General features: G+C 34.7%; 1 protein-coding gene across 1 annotated transcript in view; it reads left to right on the plus strand.

Moving 5' to 3' along the window:
• Window positions 1–13,240, plus strand: part of NSF (N-ethylmaleimide sensitive factor, vesicle fusing ATPase) — a 203,698-nt gene that overhangs the window by 59,645 nt on the left and 130,813 nt on the right. Inside the window, exon 8 of the mRNA XM_020997492.1 lies at window positions 2,296–2,451. Coding sequence (XP_020853151.1) covers window positions 2,296–2,451 — 156 coding nt within the window. The remainder of the gene's footprint in view (window positions 1–2,295; window positions 2,452–13,240) is intronic.

Genomic DNA, 13,240 nt, shown 5'->3' on the forward strand with positions numbered 1-13,240 from the left:
TAAGATTGGCTGATGACTAGGGGCAGCTAGGTGGTGCAGTGGATAGAGCACCTGCCCTGAAGTCAGGAGGACCTGAGTTCAAATGTGGCCTCAGACCAAACACTTGACACTTACTAGCTGTGTGGCCCTGGGCAAGTCACTTAACCTCAATTGCCTTAAAAAAAAAAGATTGGCTGATGACTAGACTTAATAGTGATGAAAGTGTTTGGGGGGAAAAATCCCTAACTATAGTCATCTTTTAAAGTAAGATATGAAGCAATATTTTCTTCTATTATTTAGAGCTTCCTGAGGGGAAAATGTACGGGGCTCTATGTACAGAATAATAGTCTTTGAGAAAAGGAGCCCATTAGAATGAAGATTGCCATTGGCCACCTGACGTTCTTATTTTAAGTGTTTTCATCTATGTATAATCTTGTTGGAAATGAGAGATTTTCATAGGCCAAGAAACAGTTTTTTACCTTGTCATTACATCGAAGGAAGGTTAAGCAGCATTTCCCTGGCGGTGAATTTCTGAAGTGATGTGTTTTTATTTAATTTGTATGAGATTTAAGCAAGTCTTCCTCTATAGTATTATGTGACTTTTATGAAGTGTAATTTTAAATTTTCTAAATGATCTATGCAAAATGTAATTTATAGACTTTTAAAAATTGAAATGTTTATTGATTTATTGTGCATTACACATTTGGCCACAAGGGGCCACCCAAGTGTAAGAAAATAACCAAGGTGCATCGTAAAGGAAATTTTGTTCAGTGACATTATATTCAGGAAATTATCTTATGTAATTTTTTTTATTTGATGCTTTCCTTCACTGGTTTTATAAGAATAATAATGTTGTATTCCAATTTTATCCTCAGGTGTCCTGTGACAATTCCATTTTTTTTTATATTGTATTTTTTTCAAATATGGCAGTGTAGTGTCTTGTTTTAGGTCGCATTGTAACCTAGATTGATTAAATTTTATCTTCTTTATGTAAAATATTTTGAAATGAAATTAGGTTTATAATCTGTAATTTTTTTAGATGGTTTGCTACCTATAGAAACCCATAGTTTCTACCCTAATTCAGAACTTAACATCTCTCATCTGGACTTTTGCAATACCATCACTGGTCTCTTGCCTACTCCATTCTCTCTCCAGCTGCCCAATTGATATTTCTAAAATAGAGATAACACCATGTTATCCCTGTACTCAAAAATCTTCAATGATTCCTGCTTGCCTCTAAGAAAATATGCAGACTTCTGAGCCTAATATTTAAAACTTTCTTCTGAAAAGGTGGTTTCTATACAACTTTCCCCACCCTATTTCATATTCCTCTCCTTTATGCACTTCTCTATTCTAGTCAAACTAACCTACAGCCTGTTCCCCATATATGCTCTTCTACCTCCTGCCTGAGTCATTTTGCAAAAACTAGTCCCTTATACTTGAAATGTACTTCTTCCTGACCTCTGTCTCATAAATCTCCTAGGTTATCTCCAAAGTACAACTCTGTCATTACCCCCTTCCCAAGACCTTTCCTGATCATTCCAAGTTGTTAGTGCCTTCTCCCTCTTGAAATTACTTTTATATGTTTGTACATGTTTTATACTTATTTATATTCATTCTGTATATGTTGTATCCCCTGGTAGTATCCTTGAAGATGGGGACTGGGTGTTTTTATTTTTGTTTTTGTTTTTTTTATTCAAAGCACCTAACGTACCACCTTACATAAACCTGTACTGAGTCCTTAACACAGATTGGATTGTATTGAGTTGGTTAGACTAATTTTGCATATGTAAATGTAACAAACTAAAGAACACATTCCACATATTCTTTGTATACCAAATGATTTGAATCTAGGTAAATGTGTTTTCCCTTTATTATGCTCCTTTTGGAAGCTTTGAGAGGCTCCTTAATGTAGTTAGAGCTTAAGGAGTCCAAGATTAATTTTTTATCTCTAAAATGTAAATTTTCCGTTGCTTTGTTCCATGGATGTAAGTTAGTCCCACAGCCCAGCTGGCCGTTTTGCAAATGTTCTTTTAACCACAAAAGCAATGAGACAAGAACTTAAGAGGTGGTTTAGCAGAACCCATTTCCCACCACTGGGGAAAACAACTGAATATCCTAATGACATTGACCATCTTCTAGATGGGCCAGCAATGTCGTCTTTGTATTTGAACAGCTTCTTATTTACTGAGATTTAATTTATTTATTCAATTTGTGTATTGTCTGCTTATTTGTTAATATGTATTTGTTAATAGTGTCAAAATTTCTTTGAATCCCTTCTGATGTTGAATATCTGATTGTATTTTATTTGTACAGGTAAAGCTAAAACCAAGGAAAATCGACAATCTATCATCAATCCTGACTGGAACTTTGAAAAGATGGGAATAGGAGGCCTCGACAGGGAGTTTTCAGATATATTTCGTCGAGCTTTTGCCTCCCGGGTATTTCCTCCAGAAATTGTCGAGCAGATGGGTGAGTGTGTAGAGGGAAAACTTAGTGAAAGCATATAATTTACCTTTAAAAACATAAATGTGATGATTATTCTTTTGAGTAATGCTTTGGAGTTATTTCTAGGAACCCAAGGAATAAATGTCTTCATTTTCACTTTTTTCTCCCTCATGTTTCATCATTGGACTGGAAATGTTTAGGATTCCTGGAAAATCCTAAATGTAATATAACTTTTAAAAAATGACATTTTTATGTAATGTAGAAGATGATTAATAAAAATAATGTTAGTGGTTTTCCTGATTTTACTGGAATGCCTACGTTTAGTACATATTTAGAAATTTCTTCTGATTTTTAGTCATCTGATTTTGGACTGATTTTTAATTCTACTGAATTGTAATTCTATTTTAAATTTAGTCTTTACTAAGTCTAAAGACATTTGCTTTCATTCTAACTACTGTTTCCTAACCCAGCTACTACATCTTCATACCTATTAAGTGAATACTTAGCATACATCTGAATTAGATAGATTTAATCCAGTAAGACAGATGGAAGAGTACATTTTGGAGTCTCTACATTGTGTAATATATAAAGAAATTCTCTATTAATGATTTACCTGTTAAAATTCAACTCCTATGAGGTTTAATTTTAATATGTGAAATATCTTCATTTGTGTTAATCCTGTTGTAGCAGTTTTTATATCCAAGCATCATCTAGTTTCAAGTCAGCGAGTAATAATATTAGAAGAGTTTGTAACTCCTATTGACTTTCAAATATAATACACATAAAATAGATGGCATATTAATATTATTTGTATTTTTGTTTTCCTCCTTTTCTCCATTTTTTCTTTTTTTTTAAACTTACTGTTAGAAGATTAAAATTTCTTTATCACAGTGGGCCGAACAACCATTTTTGAGACCCAAAATGTGTGTGTGTGTGTGTGTGTGTGTCTCTCTCTCTCTCTCTCTCTCTCTTTCTCTCTCTCTCTCTCTCTCTCTCTGTCACACACACACACACACACACACACACACACACACACACACACACACACACACTACCCCCCCCATAGACACACCCACCTCCCCCCCTACACACACCTGTTCATTGGGTAAAGGTCAAGTTTGGAGTGGATTAAAGGAAAATGACAGAGACCCTCATCACCTGAGCTTTATGCATTGTTTTTTTACCGACATACTTTTTTTCCCCCTATGAGAGAGATACAAGAGCTATAAAAAGAGAACTTTGCTTTTGGGGAAGTACCAGAAAACCATTGTCTAGTTTCTTAATTATATTTTTGAGACAAAAATAACTCTTAATTGAGGTACTTTATTGATTTAGGGGGATGTTGTTTAAATATTGTTTACATATGTAATAGCAGAGATAGAAAGAATGACCCCAACTTTCCTCTTCTACAAAATGAGAGAGTTGGCCTGAATGACCTCAGAAGTCCCTTCCAGTTGTAGATCTGTGGTCCTATATGAAGGGCACCTTAGTTTTTCTTTTGAGGCCATTTCAACTGGTTTCTAGATTCGGATCTTGATTCTGTAATCGTGGGAGAGTTAGAGCCCAGCGGTTGGGTCAGGGATGGTAGATAAATACAATGGCAGAGTCAGGTAGAGAGGGGATCAAGATTTGGTTTCTCTTGAACAGTTGCTTCAGTTCTTTCAGTACTCAAAGAATTATTGACTTTGGATTTAATAAGATATATAATTTGTATATTATACATTTATCATAGTTTAGTTGATATGGAATATTCAGTTATTTAGAGACTATTTCCTAATATGTGCACCTAATCCTCTTGATGGCTGGTGGATAGAATACTGGACTTGGAGTCAGGAAAACTTGAGTTGAATTCTACCTCAAACTTGTAATAACTGTGTTGCCCTGGGCAAATCATTTAATCTGTATCAGCCATTTTTTCTTCTTCTGTGAATTGTGAATAATAATAGCACCTATCTCACCAGGCTTTTGTGAGGATTAATCAAAATGATACATACAAAATGATTTGCAAATCTTTAAAGCTAAATAAATGTTAGCTATCATTATTATCGTCATTTATTTAAGCCCTGGAATTCTGTTTCTTCTGGACCTTTTGGTTATTTTACTGCTTATTAGGATAGCCACTAAATAACAGAAAAAGAAAGGTAATGAAGGTGAAACTCTATCCTTTGAATTATTACTTTTCAGCAACAATAATAAAGTATTTTTAATAAAACAACTTTTATCTTTTTAAAAAGGTTAGAAGTTTTCATTTAACCTTTGCCTTTTCAAGTCTCCATATTCAATAGTATCCTCTTTTATTTGTTATAGACTTTTCCTGGAAGGCTATGAATTTGAGTTAAATCTCCAGTGTTACTGCCTTGAACTTGTGGCTTTCTGTGGGTATAATTTTTTTCAGTGTTTTCACCCTGGCCTAGTTAGGCAGAAAGGGCCTCTGCTGTTTTAAATTTTGAGTTGTACTGATGGCTTTGGTCCTGGTGTGAGTCTTAGCCATCAAGAAGAATGTGTTGTCTTTGTGGTTTTAAAAGTTATTTGATGCATACTACCATATTGGCCTGTGAAGTGGGTCTTAAAATAATTAATTTAATTTTTTATTAAAAAAAAGTATATTCTGAATATCCTAGATATTGTTTTCCTGCTGTTTAGGAGCTCATTAGTAGTTATCCTCTGTATAGTCCATTACTGGCTTCTTTTTTTTTCTTTGAGTCGAGCATTTTGGGGAACCTGTTTAATAAGACTGTTTTCTAGCATTCTGTAATAGCTATCAGAAAGCATAAATTGTTACACTTTATGCATATTTGCATCGTGTAAGACATTGTATACACCCATTGCTTTTCTGGTTAAGTGGCTAAAATAATAGCTGAGTTTTCCTTATTCTTGAAAAGTTAATTGGACAGATCAGAATAGTTCCTAGACCAAAATAGAAACTAACTAGTCAGATCTCTTCAGATGAAAGACAGTGATTGAAAAGCAAAAATTAGGGTTATATATAATCCTTTTCAGGGATGTATTTTGAATTTTTCTTTGGCCTGTTTCATTTTTTTTTCTTTGCAAGGGAATTGAGGTTTACTTAATTGGTAGGCAGAAATTATCCCAAGTGAAATTTTTCTGAATAGATTCTGCTTACAATTTAGTTTCCCATTTAATGATGCAATCTCTGGATTAATGCCATCATTTTCATGATAATACTGTTTTACTTTTATATTATATTGTTATTTTGCAAATTATTTTACAGTTTTAAGATATTCTTTGTAATGTCTTGCTGGTGTTATTGGCTTTATTTTTCTTTAATATTGAAATGTATTTGAGAATCAAAATGGTACTGATGAGCAGCAGGAGGGCTAAAATGACTGTATTTAGTCATAAAATTATAGAGCTAAAATTAGGATTTGCTTCAATTAGTTTCCTGCCTGATATTTTTTATTCTACTGAGCCATTTTCATCCATTTTCTGTACTCAGTTTTCCATCCCTAGTGGGATGTTGGTTCTAGGGCAAATATACTATATTTCTAACACCTATCCTTTTCATACAATTTAAAATGCACATCCAGAACAGCTTTGAAAGGAAAGGGTGATCACAAACAAGGTCTAAAGCCTAAAGAATGTGTGAAAAGAAAGAGTTGGTAGATGAGCTTCAGGTCTTTTTTTTTTAGTACTACCTTGAGAGCTACCTTCTTGTCCCTTTTCTCCCTCAATTAACTGCTTGCTCCCAGTAGTCTGGGGTCCACCAAAGACCAATGATGAGAAATATATTAAATCATCAGGTGATTAAACCAGAGTTGAACTCTGAATATACCATCATAGACATAGCCCTCAAAGCTCCACATTGGGGTAAGGAAACTATCATATGAAACCCAAGGGTATGCTTGAGGATAGTTCTTACACTGCTGGGTATGCATACCAGAGGATTGCTACCTTTGGATGTATTCACCTAGTAATTGATTATATTCAGTTTTTAGACATAGCACACTTAATGTTCCCAACATTGTAGAATAGATCCAGAATTTTAAATTGTGTGGCATACCACTATTGTATTATAGTTATCATATTGGAGAAAAACTTGTTACTTCTAATAAACTTCATTTTTAGACATCAGTGGCACTTTTATTTTTAACTTTGGAATAGATTTTATTTTGGCAAGGCAGAAACTTTATAACAAGCCACTTGACAAAGTACCTTTCTTGAAAAAAATGTACTGATAACAGATAAGAGGAATGTATAATTTCGATACTATGGTATGTTGGCCATTCATTGGATTTGACCAGTTTTGTTACCCCTACATTTTGGTTTATTTTATGTTGTTTTAGTCATTATACATAGTATGTTCTTGGCTGTGGCTGGGGTTTTTTTTGTTAATTTGATTTTTGCCTTTTGTTTTTAAATCACAGTTATTATCTCTTAATCTTCCTTTCCCTTTACCCCACCTCATAGAACTTTTCCTTATAACAAAGAAAAAGCCAACCAATGCAGTGATAAAGTCTGACACTAAGTACCATATTTCAAATTGAGCAGAAATTTTAAAACTGTATATATTAAAGGAAAAATATTCTTCTTGTTTAAAGAAGAGTAGAATATTTTTTGGTAAAATTAGTCTATAAAGTGTCTCCCAATTTTAGTATTATAGATAAGCTCACAGATTAAGGAGAAGTGCTTTTATAGTGGAAGTTGTAGAATTTAGGAGGTGCAGGCAGGCGTCTCGGCATCTGGTATCTTACAGTATCTTACATTTCTCTCTCATGTATCTTTCCTTGACTCTAATAGTGATGCCCTTCCAGGGAGGGAGAACAGGGTTACATTTTTTCTATTTTCCACCTCTGTGCCTCTTGAGAGCAATGCCTTAGGTATCTTCTGACCTTTAGTTCTCTGTCAGAGCAGGTTTTGAAATAGTATTGCTAAGGCTTTCCCTGCTTTGGATTTTATTTGCATTGGGGAAACAGCATTCCTTATATTAGGAGTGAAAAAGCATCAATTGCTCCGTTGGAGTTACCAATTGTGAAGCAGTTGCTCTGTGTGATGCTGCTGAAAAGGTATTATGTCTTTAGGAGATAAGGAGCTTTTCACAATATGCAGACGTCGTTCATTTATTAAGAATGGTGCAAATAAAATCCAAAGTGGGGAAGGACAATGAGGTTTTGCCTACACAATTTTTTTTTTGTGCAAGTCTTGCCAAGATTAAAGTAAACACTGACACCCTTAAATTGTATTTACACACCCCCCCCACTCTTGTGGAGAGATTGCAATTTTAAATGGGGGTTGAGACTTCTAGCCAAACTCCAGGGTCCTGTGAGAGGAACCCTAAGGCTAAAGAGCTTATCTGAAATTTGAAAAAATGAAGCTTTCTGACATTCATCTTTTACTTTGCATTAGTCATAACTTGCTTTTCAGCTGTATTTTCGGTTTTGAATGCCAACATGACATCTGCTTGAGTCTTTCTGTAATTTATTAGGAAAGGAAAAGAAAGCAATTGTTCACTAGTTGGAGCTACTAACTTTTTACTTCTGATTTTCCATTAAGTGCTTGTAGGTGGTACCATTTTAATATGAGGAATGTAATAAATTTCCCAGTTCTAACCCTAACCCTAGGTTAGGAAGCTTATAAAGATCATTTTTTAAAACTACAAAAAGAAGATGGCTCATGACTGACTGTGTGTGGTTTCCATAAACTCTGGAGAGAGATTTAAAAACAGGCATGTGCCCTCAGTGTATAGCACAGTTGTTTCTGAAGAGCTACCTGTGAAGTGAAATGTATCTTCAGTCACTTTCTCCACTGACTTAGAGACTTGAAAATTTATTTCAGTAGAAAAAATGTATGGCTGATCTCATATAGCCAAATTTCATCAGTATACAACTGATGCTTCTCATTATAAGCACATTTTAGGGAATATGTCACTTCTGGTTGCGGTGCTGTCCAAAACAGAAATTCTGCTGTTTTGGCGGGAAGAGCCTCTAATAGAGCTGCAACAAGGCATTGCAAAACCAAAAACTAAATTGTTATAGTAGATTTTATCTCTACCATGGGCTATCCGTAATCAAAATATAAGTGAAACAGTAGGATAGACACTCTGCTGATGCCTTTGATAATGAGCTTGTTGCTGGTAGAAGGCAATTGCACATCCCTTTATCATTTAAAAAAATTAAATCAATGAATACTGTCTTTGCGTTTAGTGATCCTTCTCCCTGTCTCCTTACTACAGCTGCTATAGTAGCTTAAAGGGCTAGTCCTTCTTGTCTCAGTACAGAGTGGTCAGAATTGTTTACATTCAAACCTTCCAGATGCAGTTTTCCCTTGGAAATGGAATAAAACACTGGACTTGGGAGTCAGAAAGACTTGGATTCAAATCTTGTTTCAGACACTCACTAGTTGTATGATGTTGGGCAAGTCAGTTAACCCTTCTGTACCTCAGTTTCTTCATCTGTAAATTTAGGGGGTAGGACTTTTAAGATCCATTCGGCTCTAAATCTATGACCCTGTTGGCCTTTAATATGGGTTTTTAAGCAGCAGTGAGTTTATGGGAGAAGATAAGTTGAGGCAAAATTTCCATTCTTTGGTAAACTTAAGTCTTTTACTTCAGTGGTTTAATCTCATTCTTAAAACTAAAGTGTAAAAAAAACCAAACCAAACAAACAAACAAAAAAAACTAAAGTGTCAGTGTTTTCTCATGTTTTCTTCCCGCACTTCAGAAAGCATTTAGGTAAGAGTAAGAGTGTTATGGAGTCTTTAATTACATGTTGAACAAGCAGGTTTTTGCTTTTAGCTTCCTTGGGGAAATTTTTAAAAAAATGTTTTTTTAGAATTCTCTGTAGTGATAAGAAGAATACTTTCAATGTAAGAAGTGTTCCTCATTTTGGAGGAAAAAGGACCCTGAAAATATTGGGGTTTTACTAGGCTTTTGCAGGACCATTTTTTAATAGCCCTAATATTCAAAATTTAATATGTATTTTCTCGATTTAATACAATCACAATTCCATATGTTAAATTATGAACCTCAAGGTATTTTTTTTTAGCATATCTTGACTGGAAGATGTCTTTTTAAAAAAAAGTTTTATCAATGCCTTTGTTTCTTCATGTCAATTATTATACAAACCCTTCCTCCAGATTGAACCTTTCCTTGTGACAAAAAGAGAACAATTATGCAAAACACATTTGATACTGAGGAAGGAGGCATGTTTCATCTGTTTGTTTTTTCTATGATATCTTTATTGGTTTTTCAGTTATGTACAATTCAACCTCATTTTAGTAATCTTTTCATTTACGTTGTTTTTTTTTCATTGTATTTTTCCTCTTGGTTTTGCTTTTTTCCACTTTATATCTGTTCACACAAATCTTCCCATAGTTCTCTGAATTTTTGAAAATAAATTTTTATTGTTTTATTTTTATATCACCTAAAATTTCCTTTTATAGTCCTCCCTCTTTTCCTCTCAGAGAGTCATCCTTTATAACAAAGAATAAAAATAAGAGAAAACAAATTGAACAAAACTGACCAACATATTGGAAAATTATGACATTGTCTTCAGTGTTCTGCACATTTGTTCTCCTCCTCTTTAAAGAAGGGAAGGTGTAGTGCGTTCTTCTGTCTCTTCTAGGAGCCAAGCTTGCTCATTTCAGTTTCAGATTTTGATTGTGTTGTTATTTCCATTTACACAATTTATAGCTATTGGGTCTATGACTTTCCTGGTTCTGCTTGCTTAACTTTGTATGTGTTTGTATAAGTCATTCCATTCTTCTCTGTATCTGTCATGTTCATTGTTATTTTATAGTATATTAGTATCCCCTTAGATTCTGTTGCCATCATTCCTCACTATTAAACACTACAAAGTGTTGGACCTTCATTTCTATCTTTGACTTCCCTGGGGACGTATCCCCAGTAACAATATGGAGAGTGATCTGTTTGTTGTTGCTGTTTTTTCTAGTTCCAAAGTGAAACCCAAAGTGGTTGGAGTTGGCTGAAGCTTAGTTAGTGTGACTGTGATTTCTAAGTGTTTTTGTCTCTAATCTTCTGGAGTGTTTTTCTTACCCTGTAACAAAACAGTGTGCTTTTCTTGCCCCTCAGTGAGAAATAAGCTGTTTACTTTTGAAAATGATTGAACTTCTTTTTGCCAGTAGGGCCTAGTTCAGCCAGTTGCAGTGTGAAGGTATTCACTCCTACTCATGTAGATAGAGGCTGGAGGTTTCAAAGCTTGGTCAGGTTTGAAGCTGTAACTCCTAACCAGTAAGGAGTTTGATTTCACAGTTTTGGTTAGTGTGAATGGCTGCTACCCAGAGCACTAGGGCCTTGTGAGATCTACAAAGGACGACAGTAAGTAGCTGCTGCCCTGAGGGAACTGCCCTAATTGAGAGAAATAAGACACACATGCTAAAAAGGTAAATAGACAGGCAAAAAAAAATACAAAATTAGCTATCACCAGGCTGCATACAGCTGATAGAGAGCTGTATTTGGAAGCAAGAGAAAGGATTCCAATCCTGACACAAACTTGTAAAGACAGTTAATTTTCTGTAATCTAGCTTCCCCACCTGTGAAGCAAGGATCATCATCCTTGTACCACCTACTGAATGGGGTTGTTAGGAGAAAAGCACTTCACACTATAGAAACATGTTATTAAATGCCAAGTAGGAGGTATTGGCAACGGGTTTGGTAGAGATATGGGGGAGGAAAAGTCAGGAAAGCCGTCATACAAGAGGTGCTTAAGATAGGTCCTGAAGGATAGATATGATTTGAATACTTGGAGAAGAAAGGGAAACATTTTAGATGGAGTAGGAAAGCATGAACAAAGGTATAAATATGCAGAGTATATTCAGGGATTGATCAAGTTTTTAAAAAAATAATTTCTTAGCAGCTTTTTATTTTAATATCATCTACATTTCCCAATGTAGCTTCTTTCCTTCCTTCCCTGCCTTCCCCTCCCACCCACCTCCCAACACCAACAATAAAAAATAAAAAAGAGGGGAAAAACAGTTCAGAACAAGCAATCAACAAATCATAAAAGTCTGCCTTTATAAGCAACATTACACACCCGTGGTACTTCACTTCTGTAAAGGAGGGAAGTTGTCATCTCCTGTCTCTTTGCAGTCAAATTTGGTCATTTTTATTTAACAAAATTCAGTTTCTTTTTTAAAATAAAGTTTATTGATATTCATTATTTTTACATTACCTAAATTTCCCCTGGTGTCCCCTCCCTTACCCCTCCCATACAGCCATCCATAATAACAAAGGACTTTTTTTTAAAATAAAAAGGAAGAGAAAAACATGGTTTCTTTTTTTTTTTAGCAAAACTGATCAACACACTGAAAAAATCTGACATTCTATGCAGCGTTTCACACTTGTGGACCCTGACCTCTGCAAAGAGGAAGAGAAGATGCTTTCTCATATCTCTTTGCGCTGAAGTTTGATCTTAATAATTTTCCAGTTAAGTCTTGATTGTTTTGTGATGGTTTTTCTTTCAGTTTACATTGTTGTTATTGTGTGTGGTGTTTTCCTGGCTCTGCTTCCTTCCCTTTGCCTCACTTCATGTAAGCCTTTGCAAGCGTCTCTGTATTTATCACATTCATCATTTCTTAACAACATAGTAATATACTGTTACATTTATATGTCACAGTTTGTTTAGCCATGCCCCAATTGATGGGCATACTTTGTTTCCACTTTTTTGCTTCTGTGAAATGTGCTGCTGTAAATGTTTTGGCATATGTGGACCTTGTCTTTGTGTCAGTGATCTCCTACATGTATATGCCTAACAGAGGAATGTACATTTTTAGTTACTTTATTTGTTTGCATAATTCCAAATTGCTTTCTAGAATGGTTGTATCAGTATACAACTCCACTGACAGTATACTAATCTGCCACAGCATTTGTTTCCATTTACATTTTGTCATTATGTTTATTTTCCTAGTTCTATTTATTTCACTTTTCATTAATTCATACAGTTCTTCAATGCTTCTATATTTACCATCTTCATTGCTTCTAATAGCACAGTAGAATTATATTACATTTATATACCACAATTTATTTAGCCATTCCACAGTTCATGAGCATCTACTTTGTTTCTAGTTCTTTGTAAATACAAAAAGTGATTCTGTAAACAATTTTATTTATATGGGCCATTCTTTTTATCCTTAGAATCCTTGGGATATTAAAGCTAGCAGTGGGATCTCTGGATCAAAGAGTATCAAAAAGTAGTCTCAGTGGAACAGTTTAGCCAGATTCAGAGAGACCTGTGTTAAGTAGTAGTAGGAAAAAAAGATGGAAAGTAAGTTGAGACTAGGTTTTTGAAGGATGTTAGATATCCAGCTGTGGAGTTTAGATTTTAAGATATAGACTTGTAGAGCCCTTCCTTCATCAATCATTCTGTCAGTATACAATGGAAGAGTAAGTGGAGTATTCCTTAAGAAGGTGGAACTCTAGTTGGGCTTTTTAAAAGTTAGAACAAGCATAAAGTTCAGCAGTAGACCAAAAGTAGATTTTCTTGGATTGGCTCCATTCTAGACTGTTACTTCTAGAACTGGTTCAAAATTAAACTGTACTATGGAAGGCACAAGATCGTAAATTTAGAGTTGGAAGGGACCTTAGTGACCATTTAGTCCATACCTTTCATTTTACAGGTAAGGAGATTGAGGGCAAGGTAGGCTATGACTTGCCTAAGGTCACAGACATAATAAATAGAAGCTCTGAGATCGGAACCCAGATCCTCTGACTCCATATTCTATGTACTTTCTCAAATGAGAAGAAAGAAATTATCTGTTTTGCCTCATTCTGGAACTACTTCTGTTGTTTGGTTTTATATTTGCAATCATATATGTTAAATTATATTTTATTTTTGAAAAA

Source organism: Phascolarctos cinereus, unplaced genomic scaffold (assembly GCF_003287225.1).
Source record: "Phascolarctos cinereus isolate Bilbo 61053 unplaced genomic scaffold, phaCin_HiC Scaffold_5;HRSCAF=322, whole genome shotgun sequence".
In the NCBI taxonomy this organism is placed as follows: domain Eukaryota; kingdom Metazoa; phylum Chordata; class Mammalia; order Diprotodontia; family Phascolarctidae; genus Phascolarctos; species Phascolarctos cinereus.